This window comes from Python bivittatus, unplaced genomic scaffold, assembly GCF_059951505.1.
Source record: "Python bivittatus isolate LINGU-HERP-01145 unplaced genomic scaffold, Pbiv_v1 ctg000790_np1212, whole genome shotgun sequence".
NCBI lineage: Eukaryota > Metazoa > Chordata > Lepidosauria > Squamata > Pythonidae > Python > Python bivittatus.
In genome coordinates, this window is record NW_028277110.1 from 8,978,266 (window position 1) to 8,997,647 (window position 19,382).

Sequence of the window (19,382 nt, forward strand, 5' to 3'; positions counted from 1 at the left end):
TCCAAACTGCACACTGAGAGGTGGCTACCATTCTTGCCACCTACACCTCCCAACCTGAAGGACCCAGGCATGTCTGCGTGCTACTTCACAGGGAGCTGCCAGAACTGGAGGTTCGTGTAGTAGGTGTTGGGAAGGTGGCCATAAGGCAAATGGTTGTCAGGGCAGCCAAACATCAGCTGTGGGTTCACAGGTATAGACAGCGGGGCCAGTCTGAAGAAGGCAGCCAGCCAGGTAGCTGGTCAGCATCCACTGTACTGAACACAAGCTGCGCCTTCTTTTATTTAATGGCACCAAGCCTACATGAACCAGAAACAGTCTTTGTTTCATGCACTGTGGCTTGGATGTTCAGTTGGGCCATTCTGGGCATGCGACAGTCCGGCCTAATTGAAACCAGAAATATTTTGGTTGTTCCAAATTTGGTCCAAAAAAAATCCAAAAGACTGTAAGGCAAAGCTAATGCACCTCCCCCTCCTCCTCTGCTTGACCTGCCAACTAGCCTGCCAATCTTCCTGGCACTCTGCCAGTGCACTTGAACTCAAGCACATCCCTTTCCTTCTTCCACTTAACTGTCACCGCTGATGTCCTTCCACTTTCCCCACCATCTCCCACCCAGAAGACCTCCTAGACCAAGCACATACGGTTCGGCCGGGCAAGCACCCCTGATACTGCCCGTTTTGTGCACAAGACGTCTGCACATTTTAGCACCAAAGTGACCCTGCTAGGTACCGGCATGACCAACAACACTCTTACAGACAAAGAGTCATAAGTTTGCTGAATAATTCTACTAGACAATAAAGTAACGGTAGATCCCTGGATGCCTCCACCCACTGGAACTCCATTTATCTGCTGTCAAGCAGCTGTCTGAACAGCAGATGGCAGGGCAGGCACCCAGACAGAGACTCAGGCTGAGACTGTCTCTGCAATTACAAATCTTGTGACAAGCCTCTTGAGCAAAGAGGTCATGTTAAGCAAGTTCTGCTGTGTTCTGGAAAAGACCTTGAGCTTGAGAAGTTGGGCTCCAAGAACATCAAGATTTGGTGGATCAATTTCACAACTGGATGAACCTTGGTAGCCTATATGACCCAATGGTGAATGGAAGCATTGTGAGCAGTTTAGTCTCCACTGGAAGAGAGATCTCCTGGTTGCAGAAACAGCACAGGTGGAGGAAAGATTAGATTATAGCTAGAACAAACAGACTGGACATTCCACCTAACAGCAAATCATGATTCTGGTTCCAGCATTAAAAAAGTTTCTAAAAGAATAATTACACCTTGTTTCAACAAGGGAGAATGGCAAAGGAAGCTCAAGTGCTTTATAAAACATCTAGCAAAGATTTGAAAGCAAAAGGAGGACTCCATCATAAGATGGAAACAGGGATATACAAGAGGTAAGAGTAGCTGAAGGTAGGCCAGAACTAGAGATGGCGTGGAGTCCTTGGTGTCCTCTGAGCTTGGTACCAGGTAAACTCTTCAGTGCTAGAAGGGAGTGGGGTTTGCTCTCTGTTTATATACAGTAGCTTGCCCTGTCAGTGTTGGTGGGGGAGGTTTTTTTTTTTTTTTTTATTCCCCTTGGTAGTTCCTAGGTCAGGCTATTGTTTACTGCTTGATTGTTTGTCTGGTGTTAATCCTGGTGTTAATCCCTACTTATTGGTTGTTGATTGCTGGTGAGCAGGTATTCTGGTCTTTGTGTTTCCTTTTCAGCTTTTTATTGTCTCTTTTGAATAGTGCATAAATGTTGTTTATCAATAAAAAAGAATGTTGTTTAACTCTATGTGCCTGTTGATGGCTTCCTTGTCTGAATACCAAGCTTCCAGGAATTCCCTTGCATTTTTAGATTTAGCTTGGTCTAAGATGCTGACAGTTTCCCAGTTGAAACTATGGTTATGTCTGTCCATGTGTTGTGAGATTAAGGAGTTTTCATCGTGTCTTCTGACTGCTAGTTGGTGTTCATGGATGTGCTCTGCTAGTCTTCTGCCTGTCTGTCTTACATAGTGGCTGTTACAGTCCTTACATTGTATGTTGTAGATTACTCATTTTTTCTTGTTGGACTATTGTGTCTTTTGGTTTACTTAAGATGTTTTGGAGGGCTTTCGTTGGTTTGCATGCTATGGTGATCCCATGTAGTTGTAATAGTCTGTGGTTGTTTCTGAGACGTTTCTGATGTATGGCAGTGTTATCCTCTTCATAGCTTGCATTATAGTAGGTTGAGTGGTCAGGTACTTTTTGATAAAATTGCATGGGTATCCATTTTGTTGGAAGATGTTATATAGGCGGTCTGTTTCCTTTTTCTGCTATTCTGGGTTGCTGCAGTGTGTTTGTGCTCATCTGAATAATGTTCTTGCACAGCTCCTCTTGTGGGAGGTGGGGTTGTTACTTTGGTAATGGCGCATTTGGTTAGAGTGGATTGTTTTTTTGATAGACTTGTGTTTCTAATATGCCATCATGTCCTCTGCTGATGTGGATATCCAGCCACACCTCAGTGTCCCAGTGCCTCCTCCCTGGCTGGGCCTGGCAAGCTCCATTCAGTAGATGAGGCTCTACCTCCCTGCCACACTCAATGCATGCATCCCAGGGCTGCACCCTCGCCCAGCACCTGGATCCCAGGCCAGCAGCAGGAGGAAAAAGACGTGAAGGCCAGCTGCAGGCAGTGGGTGACAGCAGGGGCAGGTGGCAGGGTGCAGGGCAGCCAAAAGGGCAGAGATGGGGGGGGAGATAGGCAGGCAGGAATTGAAGCACCCCTGCAGTCGTAAGTGCGGGTGTGCTGCCAGGCACACGAATTTTGACCATGTGACCGCAGAGGCACTGCAATAGCCATAACTTTGGGGACCAGTTGTAAGTTCATTTTTTCAGCACCATCGTAACTTCAAGCAGTCACTGAACGAATGGTCATAAGTCAAGGACTATCTGTACGAATATATTTCAGGAGCATGAGCACCACTCACTTTCTTTCCAGGCCAGATGCAACAACTAGGTTTCTAAGGCTATACAAAGCACTGCAGGCTCAGGTGGTAGACCTGGGGGGGAAGGCTGTTCCAGATGAGGTCACCCCGATTGACATTGCTTTGCTGATGTGACCAGGAGTCAGCCAACCAGGCCAGAAGGAGCTCCTGGTCCAGGAAAGATCATAATTGTCACACAAAAGGGTTCTGTGCAAAGGCTCTCCCACCCACAGCTGACCCTTGCCCCTTGAGCAACAGCAAGGATCCAGGAGAACCCCCAAATTATGCACAATTACTGCCTGGGGAAGTGCAGCCTCATTCAGATGGAAGACCTTAGTCTCTAAAACTTGAATAAGAAGTCATTCAGTCTTGCTAAGATCATCCTGAATCATTCCTCTCCATCTATATGCTGGCAGCCTCTAGGCATGGGACAGAGCCACAATGGCCCTGTCTGTCTTGTCCAGTCAATGGATGATCCCACCCAGCAGCCTCACATAGGCATTAAATAGAAGTGGGGAAAGCACTGAGACCTGAGGAATCCCCCCAAAACTTTTTTTTCTCCAACACCAAGTGACCCCAGAGGAAGGGGGAAAACTACTGCAAAGCAGTGTCACCTACTCTGTTCCTAGGGTCAGTCCAACAGGATACCATGGTCAACAATGTCAAAAGCCAATGAGGGTTAAACAGGATCAAGAAAGTTGCACCAACACTATTCTGGTCCTGTAAGAAGTCATTCACAGATGCAATCAATTTTTCAAAAATGGGCAAGCCCAGCGCACCCAGAGAATGATTAATTACTGAGTAGAATTAACTGTATTTCCTATACTATATAGGAAGAGGAGCCCTTCCTCCCCCAAATAATCCTCTGTGGATTGAGGGGATGGTCTTGGTAAGAGTGTTGTGAAAACCAAGGAAGGGGCAGGAGCTGCCTACCCCAGCCAGCCTGACTGCCGATGGGCAAGGATGCCTCTGAAGGTGAGCCAGTCCCTCATTTGTAAAAGATTAACTGAGCACTCATTTACAACCCCCTTTCCTCCCTTTTTCCACAGAAAGGGTAAAAAAGATGAATCAGGATGGAGGGAGAGGAAAGAGGGGGGGCTGTCCTAGAAGAAGAAGGGGCTGCTGGACCAAGCAGGGTGGGGACGAGGCAAGATCAAAGACAGGGAGGAAGAGCAAGAGCAAGACCACCTGCTGGTGTCACAGGAAGCACTCCATTCACTAGCCAGGGACTGGCTCACCTTCAGAGGCATCCTTGCCCATCGGCAGTCAGGCTCCTGCCCCTTCTTTGGTTTTCACAGTACTCTTACCAAGACCATCCCCTCAATCCACAGAGGATTATTTGGGGGAGGAAGGGCTCTTCTTCCTATACAGTATAGGAAATACAGTAAGTACCTACTTACTCAAATCCAAATTAAAAGAATCTGCAACAGATGGCTGCCTAATTTCTGCCTGAACCACGCAGTAAACTACGGTACTTGTACATGTGCTGCCTCTGGATACCAAGGTGATGTACCATCATAAAGCAGTGGTAGACTGGGGGAAGACGTCATCCACTCTAGCCAACCGCCTAATCAAGCTCTCTCACTAGCAATACTCTGCTGAAGAAGCAACGTGTCTGGGCAGGAAGTGTCAGGGAACTACCAAGGAGAAATCCACACCCCTGCCGACCCTGGCAGGGCAGGCTGCTGTATATATGAACAGGGAGAAAACCCCACCCTCCCTCGCACTGGTGATGTTACGTAGTCAGGTAATGAAATGTCTGCAAGCAAACCCCCAAGCTCAGAGAGCACCAAGGACTACCTACCTACCTACCAAGATGTAGGTGGTTCTTCTTTGCTGGATGTAGATTGGTGCTTATAGTGGATTCCTGCACTGAGCAGAAAATCGAATTCTATGGCACAAATGGCCTTTCTAGCTTTTTGATTCTTTTTTCTCAAGAACAGATTAGATGTAATGCCAGGTACAGTGGTACCTCAGGTCACGAACGCTTCTGTTCATGACCAATTCGGGTCACAAACAGCTCCGTTCGCAAAATTTTGCTTCCATTCGCGAATTCCACATCAGGTGATGAACAGGATCCGTGGCCATTTTCCCTCCCGTGACACGTGGTCGCGGCTTCCTGTAGGGAGGGGGACTCTCCCTCCAAGCAGTAACCGCCTCCACACCCGCTTTCCTGTCCTCCACGCCAGAAGTCGTGTCGAGCAAGGCTAGCTTTCTCTCTCTTCGTACTGTATTTTGTTTCATATTTTTGTGGTTTAAAAAAAAAAATACATATGGTTCAGAACGGATTAACCGTATTTACATTGAACCTTATGGGAAAATTTGATTCGGGTCGCGACCAATTCAGGTTGCGACCAGAGTCGCGGAACGAATTAAATTCGTGAACCGAGGTACCGCTGTACTAAGGTAGCTTATACTACATTTTAAAATATAGTGGCAACTTCCACAGATATGAAGTAGTGCATACACAAGACAGGAAAGGTCACTGTTCACCCAAATTGAATTGATTTGCACTTTATGACATGCAATCCCACTGTTTTTTCCTCCCCTCTAAACCGGTTTGCTTGTATCTGCAAATGAAAGTTAGTAATTCGTGCACTTGGTACACCGGACTCTTCTCTATTAAAACCTCTGCCAGTTAGCCTTAACTAAGATGTGCTTAACTTTAACTTTAGCTTTAACTGTGCTTTTCCCCAACCTAGGAGGGTTTCGGAGTTGTAACACCTCATCACTGGGGAAAGGATCCAGTTTGGAAGAGTCATGCCTACAGGTGAGGAACGCAACTCTGGGGAGAACAGTGTCTATTGAAGGGCATGCAGTTCCAGGTGCCACCTGATCCTAGGGAAAGAGGTGGCTGCTTTAGAATTGCAGACAGTTGTTGATTATACTTTTCTGCATGCTCTGAAGCACATTTTGGAATCAAATCCAAAGCGTTGCATGCCCTTAATACACATAGGAAACTCACAAGAAATGGGCATATTGTAAAAGAGCCGTCAGCCAAGAGTGTACCAGGATAAAGCCACCCACTGGGGAAATCAAGGGGAGGCTGTGTCTCTGCAGACACCAGGAGAACAAACCGTTCTGATGCCAGAAGAGCACGCACCTGTCACGAATGTTACAGAAAACTGGGGAGTGGAAGCACCCACCGGACACAGAACTCTCCGAGAAGGACGCTGAGAGGCATACTGCAGAGCAGGTGCCATGTACGTCAAGCCCAAGGTGGCTCTCAGGCCAGCTATCATCCACCTACACAATCAGAGAAGCAACTGTAAATAGCAGCAGTTGTGGTAATAAAAATAATGGCCAAACTACGACTTCCAGCATCCCCTCATCCCTGGCTGGAACTGCTAGGTGCTGAGCCATAAGAGCAATACGCACTAGGTGGGACTTCCCTAGAGACACTGAACTGCATGGAACTTGAACAACCTGTACTCCTCTTGTGGGGAAGGACACACTCCGTCTGCACACTGACCACTAAATCTATCTACATACTACTAAAACTCTTGTGTCTGTCTCTTTGTAACCTTCAATTGGGCAAAATGGTGCATCATAGGGGAACAACTTTTGAACCAAGGTACCTCAAATGGGCTAACTTACAGAATTTGTCCAAAATCTAGGACCCATTACTCCTGTGGAATTGAAATTTGGCAAAGTTGTGGTCACTTCAGTGCCACTGTGCCTTCTGACCACACTTCCCACAAACCTGTAGGTTGTGTGGTACAGGGGAAGATGAGAGGGGTGTATCCCCTCCCCTCCCTCTGGCCCCTGCACCCAATCAGCTGGTGGCAAGGCCCGACGGGCAAGTGGCAATTGGCTGCTTTGAAACCAAGGCCGAAATCTGAAATCTCTTAATGGCAGTGGGTGGTGAGGAAAGGACGAGGGAGCAACTTGGATGCCTGCTGGCAAGGTAGGGCTGGCTGGGGGCACTGGCAGCTGATGGGTGAGCCCTCTTACTCCCTAGAGGGAAGGGGCCCTTGGGGACATGCCAGGATGGGGAGCAGAGTGCAGTTTTCCTCACAGCTCCCTTTGTTCCCCCTCCCCACAGCAAAGTGGCAGGCAGTTCTGTGGGTCACTGAGGAGGAGGAGGAGGGATTTCCTAAACTCTCTGCCAGCTCCCCACAAGCAAAGTCAATGGGGAAGCCAGCAGTCAGAGGTCACTCCTGCTCCCACTGCTTTTTTGCCCACCTGTGGTCATTCTGTTTCTCTGTTTAGTCAAGGAAATACCTCTGAAAGGATGACTCAAAGGGCCCATGGGCTGTCCAGTACTTTTTAAAGTTTCACTCTTCACTAAATTAAGGACAATTTGCACCAGGACTATTTATCACTAATGACAATGGTTAAATAGAAAGCTTGCCAGTGGCAGAATCACACTTGCCCAGCTCTGTGGAGCCACAGCCAGGGGGCTCCATGGCACCCCTGCCTGGTGCTGGAGAAGCTTTTCTTCACAGTCCCTGCCCAGACCAGGGGACTGGAATTTGTGCTAACTAGGCTCCACAAGGACTCCGGCTATTTATTGACAAGCAAATACCCAACATTTGTTCTGCCTAAACAGTGTCTGTTGCGAAAGCAGATGCTTCCATCCAGATTTCCAGAATGATGAATGATTGAAAAATGATAACTGTGTAAAGCATGCATCAGAAAGTTCTAAAACTATCAGCAATTTGCATTCCCTTCTCCCCCCCCAAAAAAACCCTCCTAGCACATTGAGTTTGCACAACATGCTAAGCTTGGTTGGTGTTGGCCCTGGATAGGTTTTGGGGTCTTTGCCCATTTGGTCAGTTTACAGTTCAAAGTACTGCACAAACCCCCAAATTCAGTAACCGAACATGCAGCAAGGGTTATTTCCTAATCTATAGGCACACTCTCTTGATCCACAATAGGTACAATACAATGTTTTCTGTCTGCAAAAGAATGCTTTGGAATTTGAAAAGAAGCACAGGCTTCGCCATTATTCGTCCACTAACAACGTCGTTACTGAGAACTGGGCACCTTGCCCGGGCTCCGACTCCGCCAGGAGCGAGATCCTGACACAAACGCGCGCGCACCCGCCCTCCCGGGCTCAGCTTTCTCCTCTAAAGACCTGCCTCCGGCCGCCCAGCCCAACCCACCTCCTCGCTCGCCTTGGGAGAAGGGGACCTGCCTGCCGTGGACGAAGGCGGGGATGCAGGGGGGGCGGCGGTCAGGCGTCCAGCCGGGCCGCGCTTCGACCGCTCTTCCCAGACTGTTGCCGGGGGACCTCGGGCCGGCCCGCTCACAGGCCGCGGGGATGCAGCGCGTCTCCTGGGGCCGCGCGGCCAGGAGGAGTCGCCCGCATTCCGCCGGGGAGCGGCTGGTCCTTCGCGCATCCGGAGAGCGGCGGTCCTCCTTAGCTGTCAGCCCGAGCATCCTCGCCACTGCTCCCGCCCCGAGACGCTTCCCGAGAGTGCCAAGTCCCCGGCGAGGCGGCGCACGAAGCAGCACGCCCGGTCCCGGCTGGCCTCGCCGTCAGGCCGGCGCGATCGCCAAGTCTTCGCTCCACCGCCCGCCCGCCCGCCCGGCCAGCCCGCCTGCCGCATCAGGCCGAGAGCTCTCGGCGAGGAGCCCCGAAGCCCGAGGAGGCCGGTCCGCCGGGAAGCCCAGAGCAAGGGACGCGCAGTGGGCGGGAGCCGAGCGGCGGCCGCCCCGGGAAGCTCCGCGGAGACAGTGGCACGTGCGCCCAGCCCCGTCCCCATTGCTCACCTGCTGGTGGTTGCCGCTGCCGGGCTCGGCGGGGAAGCGCTGCTGCTGCTGCTGCTGCTGCCACCACGGCCCGGCCGAAAGACCCCGCGCGGGACGGAGAGGAGCCTCCGCCGCCTGGGCCCCGGCGGTGCCGCGCGGCTGCCAGTCGGACTCGGGCGCCTCCCGCTCGCGGCGCAGCTCCGAGCGCAGCTCCAGGTAGCAGCCCAGCGTGACGAGGTGCAGCGCCAGCGAGAGCGCGAAGAAGCCGGCCACCACGCGCCACACGCCCGCTCCCCGCCGGCCGCAAGCACACCCGCCGCCGCCCCGGTCTGCGTCCAGCGGCCGGCCTTCTCGGGGAAGCGGGGGCGGCACCCCGCGCTCCGGGCCCATCGCGCCGGCCCAGCGCCTACTGCGGCTGCCCCATCGCGCCGGCCGCTCCGCTCCGCTCCGACTCCGCGCCGCCTGCTCGCCCGTCCTCCTCCTCCTCCTGCTGCTCCAGCTGCTGCTCCTGCAGCCGCCGCCGCCGCCGCTGCCGCTCGGAGTTTCCCCGCCCGCGGGGAGGGACGCCCAGAGGCGGGGCCGCCGGGAGACCGCCTCTGCGGGGCGGGCGGGTGCGTGCGCGCCTGGTCCTCCTCCCCCGCCCCTCCTGCAGGTTCGCTGGGGTACTCCCGAGGGGAGCCCGGCCGGCCGCCTGGCCGGCCCCCTCCTTCACGCCGCGCATCGTGCCGGGGCAGGTGCGCTTGCCAGCTGCGGGAGGAACCCGGGGGACGATGGCGACCTTTCCCGCGGCTTCTGGCAGAGGCTTCACGCAACGGGCGTGCCCTACGAAGGTATTCGCGTGACCGGCCCTGTGTGTGTCCGAGCGTAACGGAGGCGGCATCGCGCGCGGTGCGAAGACGGTGGCAGGGTCCCCGCGGGGGGCTGGAGGGCGCTTCCCGACCCCTTGCCGCCTAGTCTGCCCTCTTGTGCGAACCGAGCCTGAGCGTTGTGGTTCGGGATCCCCCGCCCCCGCCAGATTGGGGGCAAGTTGCTCTCAACCCTCCGGCTTTAGAAGAGGGGGTGGAGGGGAAGGGCCGTCGCGACTTCTTGCTGACTATCTTTCAGCTCTGCAAGGAGTGTGGCACCCGAATTCTTAGGACTGGACAGAACAAGCTGACAGGAGGTCGGTTCAGCTTGGAAGTACCCCAGACCACCATTCTGCCTTTTTTATATATAATTGGTTGTACTGCTTTTTTAAATAATTGGTCGCAGTAGTTTTTTCAGTAAGTTATAGCAGCCAGTTTGGTGTATTGGTTGAAGCGCCCCCTCCCCCCCAGGATCCAAGGGACTGTAAGTTCCAGTCCTATCTTGGTGGCCTTGGGCCAGGCCCTCCCTCTCGGCCCAAGAAGAAGGAGCCCAGAGCAGACCACTTTTGAAAAGGTTGTCTGAAAAACTGCACCCACTTTTCCAGGCAGTTGCCAGGAGTCAGGACTGACTTGAAGGCACCCAGAACAGAAACCCACACTGTATCATGATCCACTTTCTTTTAGGGTTCATTTTCAGCATAGGTTTAAGATGTCCCTGAAAAGATCATGCAGAAGTACGTAAATTGCAAATTCAAGCTTCTGAATTTTTGTTGTGTAATGCCTCTGCCAGCTAAAATCACCTGTTTGACGTGAAAGGTGGAAATTGATGTTTTTAGACTTAATGCCCCAAATCCCATTGTTTCAGCTCAAAACACCAAACTGCAAAATTGGCCATTTTCGTCCATTCGACAGTCTTGGACTGCTTATGGGAAGGGTGGGGGGCTGCCCCTGGCTTGCAAGTGGAAACACTCTCTGTGTTTGCAGGAGGTAGAAGGGCCCAGCTGCTCTTGAAACCCAAATACTGAGAGCGGCTTTGGCTGTTTCCCTTTTTTGTTTCATGGCCCAGGATGCTGCTTCTCCAATTTTCCATCATCAGCTTGACCCGAATGGAGTGTCAAATGCAAACAGTGCCCTGCTGCATACATTGCAGAGGTCCAACTCCTCACTGGGAGCCATGGATTCCCGGCATTCTGGGCAGCCTTTGCGAAAATGCTGAGCTCTGTAATCAGAGTTGCCCAAGGTGGTTGACTGAGAGAGACTGAGGGGCCCCCGCGCGGGGCAGAGGGAGAATTGCTCCAGGCCAGGCAGCTTGCTTCCACTGCTGCCTGCTAGCAATGCAAGCTGCCTGGCCTGGAGCAAAGAAGAGTCTCCATTCCAGCATCCTCCCTCAGGCAGGTCTCTCGTGGACATCAGCTGTTCTCTCAGAATGATTGTTTCATGGTTTAATGGTTGTTAAAAGGCAGAATCTTCAAAAATATATATATATATATATCTTCAGGAGAACTAGATATCTTCGTATTCTCGTCTTTGATGGCTGTAACCATTTTGTCATCTTTCTTTTCTTGTTTTTGCTTCAAGTGATGTGCCAAGGTCCAGCCAGATCTCTCAGCAGTTTCCCAGTATCTTTGACATAAGCCTGTTAACAAAACTCAGTTTGCTGTGAAATTATTCAACTCATAATGAGTGTGGTGTTATATAGACTGGTGGTAGGAATTTTCAAGTTAGTTCCATGTATTTTTTTATATTTATATAATGCAGATGCAACAATACAACCATACAAACTGTAGTTGAGACATGGAGACGGACCTGGAAGGTTTCTATACAGGCCCTGGCAGGGTGAAGGAGAAAATCTGTGGCAATTACCAGCTGAAACTGTTTCGGAAGTTGGGGCTTGGTGAGGCTGAACTGGCCTCTTTCCACCTGGGACAGATGGGGTTGGGGGTGAGCCCTGCCTGCCTATTGGTTCTAGTGAGTGTGGGGCTTCCCCCTGCAACCTGGGGAGAGCGGGGTGGCTGGAGGATAAAGGTAGCAGAGGGGATAAGATTGAATAGGTGAAGTGAGAGGGAGGAACTGCCTCAGTCATGGGCGCTGAATGCCAGGCAGACACATCAGGTGTCTGCAGTGGGTGTATCTTCCTATTTCAGGTATGAAAGGTGTTGGTAAGGATGTGATGGGTCCTTTTGGCTTGCGGGGTGGGACAGCAAGAGGAGGCTGATGTCATGGGGAGAGGGCAAGGGACAGCATTGAGGTGGTGATGGACATGGGGAGGTGTGGTGGGAGACAGGGGACAGGTTGCTCTTGGGGAAGGTGACCCTGCTGTTTAATATTAGTGTTGTGCTGTGCTCAGCCTGAAGGCCTTGGAGGCCCTGGTCTCTGGCTACTGTTCCTGAATGCCAGGTTGGCCTGAAATAAAGTCTACCGCATCCATGGTTGGATTGTGGATGAGAGGGCCAGTTGGTGTGTATCGCTGGAACCTGGCTTGGTGGGTGGGGGGTTCTCTCTTGGAATTGTGCCCTCCCCGGTTTCAAGGGTGACACCAGCTGCATATCCAGGGCAAGGGTGGCGGTACGGCTGTTATTAGGGAGTCTGTAGGGGCCTTTGAGGGTGCTGCCCCAGATATAGCCAGATGTCAGTTGGGTTTGCTGCTTGCCTCCCTCCCTGCCATGTGGAGGCAGCCTTGCTCAGGCTGCTCGACTCCGTGATTGAACTGGCGTTAGAATTCAACCTGCCTTCTTTGGGCCCAGAGTCAGAGGTGACTCAGGAGTTCATGGCCACCAAGGACCTGATCCAACGTATTAGGGGCTTGACCCTAATGGGAATCACACATGAGATCATGATCTGGAGTTGGGGGATATTAACATCAATCCCTTGTCATGGAGGAATCACTCCCTCTTGGCCCTATTAGCCACCCTGCACTGCACGGAAGTTGGCCCTGTTTAATCATCTTGGTGACAGATGGACCCACTAGGGTTTCAGAAGGAGCTTAGGGTTATTCCCAAGGCTCTGGGGCACAGTTTGGCCAAGGCCTTAGTTGATGCTTGGCAAGATCATGTGACAAGGACCTTGCTTCAGATCATGCCTGTGCAGACACTCTGCAGTCGTGGATCCCGTTGGGCCTGCGGTTTACAAAAGAGCTCCAGGAGATGAAATGACACTGGAGAGCCCTAGAGCACCACTGGAGGAAGACTAAAGATGAAGCTCTCCAAGCACAGGTATGAGCCTATATTAGGACTTACCCTGTGGCAGTAAGAGCAGCAGAACACGCTCACTTCTCTGCTTTTATTGCATCCACAGATAGCTGGATGGTCTGTATTACAGAGACGTTCGTACTAGCCTCATCTCGCCATTACTGCATAAACACCCAGGGCGCACAGGGCAATTCTACCCCTTCCTGCTGCTTTCAGACACCAACTCAGCTACAACATATAATGTTGCCAGGTTCAGCGCAGCAGCGATTAAAACTCATCAGAGGATGGCCTGTGCCATAAACTAATCCAAATGAGCATCCAGTTTGTCATACTAGAGCGCTCTGTAATTCGATAGATATAGTCTGTCCCATACTAACCTTCATGCCCCCCTGCACCCCTCTAATGCTCCTTGTAGATTCTTTTAGACTCTTGTTTTTTACACATGCTTTCTGTTTTAATACGTATATTTTTATATCTTCTACCTTTTCATAATTTTTCTTTTAGATCACTTTTAGATATATATTTTCTATTTTCTATCTTTTAGCTTTTTATTATTATTTTTTTATGTTTTTTAAACTGACTGTACCCCACCCTCCTTATAATGGTCTTTAACCGTAATAAAGATTTGATGATGATATAGCTGGATACCAATCCTGTTTCAGGTGACCAGGTCCCTCCTGGAGAAGGAGGAGCTGGGGGAAACCTTGCAGGGCTGCTGTGAGGACTAATCTAGGCATCTGTTGGACGAAGTTGCTTGGCTTTGCTCTGAATTGGACTCTGGCTGGGCAGTCCTTTGGAAGTGACTTCCAACAGACTGAGCTTGGTTATCTGGGAGGAGTTTGACCCGGTCGATTCTGTGGAACAGGATCTTTGTCACTGTGAGCTCAGCGCCCCTCCTGGTTGGTTGGTTGGACCATCCAGCTATCTGGGAGGTGACATGCAGTGGGGTCCAAGTGGTGACTGATGCTTCTTTGCAGGAAGGGATGGTGCCGCCTGCCTGGAAGGAGGTGGTGGTACACTCCTTTCTCAAGAGGCCATCCTTGGACCACATTGCATTGTGCAACGTTCGTACTTTTGGGGGAAGGTTGTTGAGAAGGTGGTGAGTACCCAGCTTTGGAGAGCCTTGGATGAAGCAGATTATCTGGACCCTTTTCAGTCAGGATTCAAGCCAGGTTATAGTACCAAGATGGCATTGGTCATATTTGTGGATGACCTCTGGAGGGCGCAGGATAGAAATGATGTGTCCATCCTAGCCCACCTAGATCTCTTGGTGGTTTTTGATACCATTGACCATGATAACTGTTTTGCAGTCCTCTTCCTTCTCCTTCTTCTTCTGTGGCCAGTTCCAGTTGGTGTTGGTAGGGGAGGAGAGGAGAGATTCAGCCCTAGGCCCCTTAATGTGTGGTTCCTCAGGGCTTGGGTCTCTCCATCTACATTAAGCCACTGGGTGAGGTAATTTGGCAGCATAGGGTGCAGTATCATCAATATGTAGATGATATTCATTTCTACCCTATGCTGGGCAGGTGATGCCATTGAGGTGCTTACCCAGTGCCTGGAGTGTGAGGGCCTGGACAGAGAGGAACCAGCTGTGACTCCACCCTTGCAAGACAGTATGACTTTGGGTTTTTGATCTCCTGGGGTCCACTGAGTTGCCATCCATGGCTCTGTACAAAATTGCGTTTCCCTTGACAGAGTCGGTGCACAATTTGGGAGTACTCCAGGACTCACAGTTCCTGCTTGAAGAGAAGGTGTCAGGCGTGGCCAGGGGGCCTTTGCATAAATTTATCTTGTGTACCAACTGTGCCCATTCCTGGACTGGGAGGCCTTGATCACAATAGCTCATGCTTTAGTCACTTCTTGGTTGGATTACTGGAATGTGCTCTATATGGGGCTGCCTTTGAAGACCACCCAGAAGCTACAACTAGTCCAGAATGCAGCCACACATGCAGTTCCAGGCACCCATTAGTTTGCCCATGTTACACTGCTGTTACCACAACCTGCACTGGCTCCCAGTTTCTTTCCAGGTGCAATTCAAGGTGCTGGTTATCACCTTTAAAGCACTGAATGGCATGGGACCTAGTTATTTGTGGTACCACCTCTCCCTGAGGATATCTGTCTGTCCCACCAGGTTGGATGGGGTGGGCACGCTCCAAGTCCCTTCCCTTAAACGTTATCATCTGGTGGGACCTTGGAGGCATGCTCTCTCCATAGCTGCCTGGGCCTTTGGAACAGCCTCCCATCTGAGATCTGGAAGGCCATGAAGACCTGACTTTTCTCCCAGGCTTTGGGCTAGGATGGGGAAGAGCCAGTGGTTGTGGAATTGATGGATGTTATGATGCCATGGTGGAGGGTATATTGCTTTGTGCATGAGTTATATAAATATTTTTATTATTGGTTTTGATGTGTGCCACCTGGGATTATTGTATATAAGATAGGTGGCCATGAATGAATGAATGAATGAATGAATGAATGAATGAATGAATGAATGAAAATAAGTTTTATTAGCCTCCCATTCAAAGAGCCAGTTTGATCTAATGGTTAAGGCACCAGGCTAGAAAGCAGGAGAAGGAGAGTTCTAGTCCCACCTGAGGCATGAAAGCCAGCTGGGTGACTTTGGGCCAGTCACTGTCTCTCAGCCCAACTCACCTTATAGGGTTGTTGTGGGAAAAATAGGAGGAGGAAGGAGTATGTTCACCGCCTTGAGTTATTTATAAAAATAATAAAGGCAGGATAAAAAAATATATACAAATAAAATTAAGGAACTAACCATTCCTACATTATTTCAGAATTCAACGGTTGTATAAATTCATTATGATTCAATGGAGAGACACTACAGTATCAACTTTCAAATGGCTTAGTCAGTAAAGCTGTAAATTTAAACTGTTTTATGATCAGATACATAAGAGGTGTCAATCATACACCTTTGAATATGCTGAAATAATGTTGAGGAGACCAAAAAGTAATCAGGTCTAAAAATTTTTGGATGTACAGTATAACTCTGTGCTAGGATGTTACAAATGCCAAGAGCCAATCTAGTTTAATTTATCCATGTAAGTTTGAATAATTATTTTTTATGGGTAGGAATCTTCCTATTTAATTCAAGATCCAAAGTCTCATTGAATGCTCCTCCCATAATAATATAATCTTAAACAATCTAAAGAATATATCATCCAAATAATGAAACGCTCATGAAATATAGCACGGGAGTTTAAAAGTCCAGAAATTTTTATCATAGCATCAGAAGCTTTAACAATCAAATATACACTCTCTCTCTCTCTCTCTCTTCTATTCATATCAGTTGCACCTGAAAAGAAAGAGTGTTATGACTGAGTTAGAATTAAGATTATGATGCTGTCATTAGGAATTAGGGCAACCCCCCTTTCAGTGCTAGTGCTTTCTTCATTGGTGATCCTGCTGCTCCACGAGTAGAGGATGCCCACAACATTTCTGGCATAGCAGTGGCTAACCTGGGTTGGATCATTCAGATGTTTGTGAAGAAGCTCCAAGGGCCATGCAAACGAAGGGGCACAAGATTGGCATCTCAAAGGGATGTTTCATGTTGCATGTTCAAAAATCTTTTGACTCTGGTTTGCTGCTGACTTGAGATGTCTTCCTCTCCAGAACTAGGATTCATAGGAATTAAAATAGGACTTGAGCTTCATCTTTTCCACCTGTCTTCACTCTTTTTCTTTTCTAGTTTCTAGGGCTCAGAAGACAGTTGAGGCTATTATGCTCCAAATGCCAAAAGTCAAGTTACTCATCCAAACATACATAGCTGAGAAGTGCAGTTTCAATTAAAAAATAAAAACTAGTTTTGTAAAGAGCTTCAAACAAGAATTAAATCTGAGGCATGTAAGTTTCATAAAAATGGCAATTACTCAGCCTACTTTCAGCACCTAATTAAAGCATAATTTGGCACCAAACACAACAATGATTGCCAAATCCCACATTTTGGAGATTTCAGCTCTGCCCTATTCTTAGCCAATAAATTCAGCATCAACACATGTTGAATCATAAGCCTGCAATCCAGCTATCCATTTGGCGCATGACTTTTCTTCCAGATTTTCATGCCTCCTCTTGCATTTCTGAACAGAACCCTGCTGACTTAATAAAAGACACCATAAGATTGTGTTTGTTTCAGTAGGCTTTCTCTTAGAGACAGTGTGGTGGCTTGACCACCGCTATGGTTGACCTGCTGTTGCAATGCTCATTTCCTTTCTGGCTACTTGCCAGTGCTTTGATTACTAATCCAGCAGCATTATGGCAGAAGTTTTCATCTTATGATAGATATTTGTGGCTATCTGTGAATGGTGAAGGAGATGCCCACAGTCAGTGACCCTAATCCAATGCAGTTTGTGGCCATCTCCTCTGAAATCCTGATAATTTTCATCTGCAACAGCTTGTCAGTCAATTCAATAATGGTATTAAAAGTAATAAAAAGATAACCATATGTGGATTGCATGCAGTATGCCTCTGCAAATTTTTCCCTTTTGCTGGAGCATAGAAATTGTCTTATTTGTTTATTTGTTTGTTTCTTGTTTTATTTTTAGCACTCTTCTCATCATGGGGAGGAGGAATGCCATCATACATTATTGCACAGAGGCCACAAATTAGGTGTGTCATTTTCATCATAATACCTTATGAAATCATCCCCGACTTTTATCAGATGCCTATGATAGGAGATCTTTGTCCTAGCCTTCCCCCCCCCCCCCAGTTTTTAACTTCCTGGCTTAGTTTGGTTATCAGAATTTTACTTTATATTGTCATCCGAACCACACTGGAAGCCAATAAGTAACACTAAATAATAGTAAGATTAAGGTTCTTACTTAACCTCAATTAATCCTAGCTGCTTCTTCAGATATTGATCTTTTCTTTCTGCCTGTCATCTTTCCATACGGTGAACATACTTAGATATTGCCAGTATTAGAATTCTTGGGGTCAAGATGCATTTCCAGAAGTGGTCAGCTTTTGATCAGGCTCCTCATGCTTCAAAATGATTTCTCTATAATTATCTACAAGATAATTGTTTGTATGCCTAAGAATTAGGAACTTTTGTTCCATGAGCTTCCGATGTGAGTTGTGGCTGGCTGACGACATCTCTGCTAGTGAGCAGAGATGACAATGACCACTGTGAAGAATGAAAGACCAGCGAGTTGACTGGTCCTTTGAATCTCTCCAGAGAAGGAGAGAACGAGAGATTGCCCACAAGTGCTCTGAATGGCAGCTCCTCATGAGGAGACCGTAAAACAGCAGTCTCCCATGGGTTTGAGCTCCAGGAGACAGCATCTTTGCGCTCAGCAATGGCAGAACCTTTAAAAAGGACATTAAGCCAGCCGAACTCACTTTCTAATCACATTTGGAAATGTTCAGTTTAACCACCTTATGGATAGTAGAGACCTTCAAAACAGTGAGCTTAATTTGACACCTGGTGAGTTTTATCTTCTTCTTTGGATTTAAGAAATTTTAAACAGAGACTTAAGAATTTAAAATAATATACAATTGGCAAAAATAAAAAAAAGGATTTTGATTTAAGAAAGTTTTAAACAGATTGGGAGACCAGAGAGAAATGGAATATTTGTTATTTTTGCTGTAATATCTGAAAAACAAGTATATAATTAAATAATATACTTGTGAGAAATGATTGAAATGGAACTAAACCCATATTAGGAACTGAGGCTTGATGAAGGTTGTAAATGGACACTAGAGGGAACTAAAGGACCAGGCAGAAGGGTTAAAATGGCTAAGCTGGCTATAGCCTTTTCTTATCTTAAAGAGTTTTTTGATAACTGGACTGACATATTAATAACTAAAAGAAAGGATACAAATTTCAATGGATAAATTTGCAGAAGACGAGAAAATTTTTTAAAAACTTTTATCTGATATAGATATTATAGAGTTTGAAGTTGGAAGACAACAAAATTGAGATCACCAACATGGGAATACAAAAGACAAATCAAGAAAAGGATCTGGACACGGAAAAGCTGCAACAAGAAATCCTGGACGTTGCCTCTTTATGGGATTTACAAAGTAGGCTGGTGAGAGCGTTAAAGACTCCTCTTGAATGCCAAAGATTGATGAAAGGTCAAATCCTGCGATGCCATTGGAAATTACTTAAAGGTTAAGATTGTGAAGAGCAAAAAGAAGGAATATAAAGTTGGACTATTTGATCAGGGATAAATTATTTGTTTGATATTTCTGGTAACTCCTAATGGATTTTTTGCTGAACAAGGACTGAAAAGATAACAATTTCTGGATTGCATATAGATAAAAGTTAGGCTATGGGGAGAAGTGTTTTTTTTTTATTTGTAACTTTAAAAGAGGGTGATAAGTTATTATATTAGCTTACGCTCAGTGTGATGAAGGTTGGAAGCCACTTATTATTGTCTTTGTTGCCTTTTTCTTTTTCTTCTACTTTTTCTTTTCCTTTTTTTCTCCCTGCACCTTCTGAACTTTTCTTTTTTCTTCTAGTTTAGTTTGAATTAGTTTTCACTATGTTTATTAAAAACTTCAATACAGTTATTTAAAAAAGGAACTTTTGTTCCATGTCAGACCTTCCATCCATGTTGATCAACATTGTGTCTGTGTTAATTCAGCATGGCATTTTCCTTTAGAATTTTTCTCTTCTACGTCATTTGCATTCCTTAGTCCTTCCATACTCAGGTTTCTTCTGGGTTTCTAATAGCACGATGCACCTTTGAATACAACCTTTCCCCT

General features: G+C 47.9%; 1 protein-coding gene and 1 long non-coding RNA gene across 10 annotated transcripts in view; one reads left to right on the forward strand and one right to left on the reverse strand.

Annotated features, from left to right (window-relative positions):
* The window catches only part of EDA (ectodysplasin A), a 109,467-nt gene extending 100,291 nt beyond the window's left edge, over window positions 1-9,176 (reverse strand). For all 5 annotated transcript variants that reach the window (XM_088129264.1, XM_088129263.1, XM_088129262.1 and 2 more), the window contains exon 1: window positions 8,657-9,176. In XM_088129264.1, coding sequence (XP_087985390.1) covers window positions 8,657-9,025 — 369 coding nt within the window. In that variant the 5' untranslated portion in view covers window positions 9,026-9,176. The remainder of the gene's footprint in view (window positions 1-8,656) is intronic.
* Window positions 9,177-9,242: 66 nt separating this feature from the next.
* LOC112542757 (uncharacterized) overlaps window positions 9,243-19,382 on the forward strand; it is a 62,982-nt gene continuing 52,842 nt past the window's right edge. For 3 of the 5 annotated variants that reach the window (XR_015793602.1, XR_015793603.1, XR_015793605.1), the window contains exon 1: window positions 9,243-9,465. This is a non-coding gene — a long non-coding RNA (uncharacterized LOC112542757). Of the gene's footprint in view, window positions 9,466-12,552; window positions 12,693-17,218; window positions 17,283-18,553; window positions 18,704-19,382 lie in introns of all 5 variants that reach the window. The other 2 variants (XR_015793604.1, XR_015793601.1) reach the window with 2 other exon arrangements.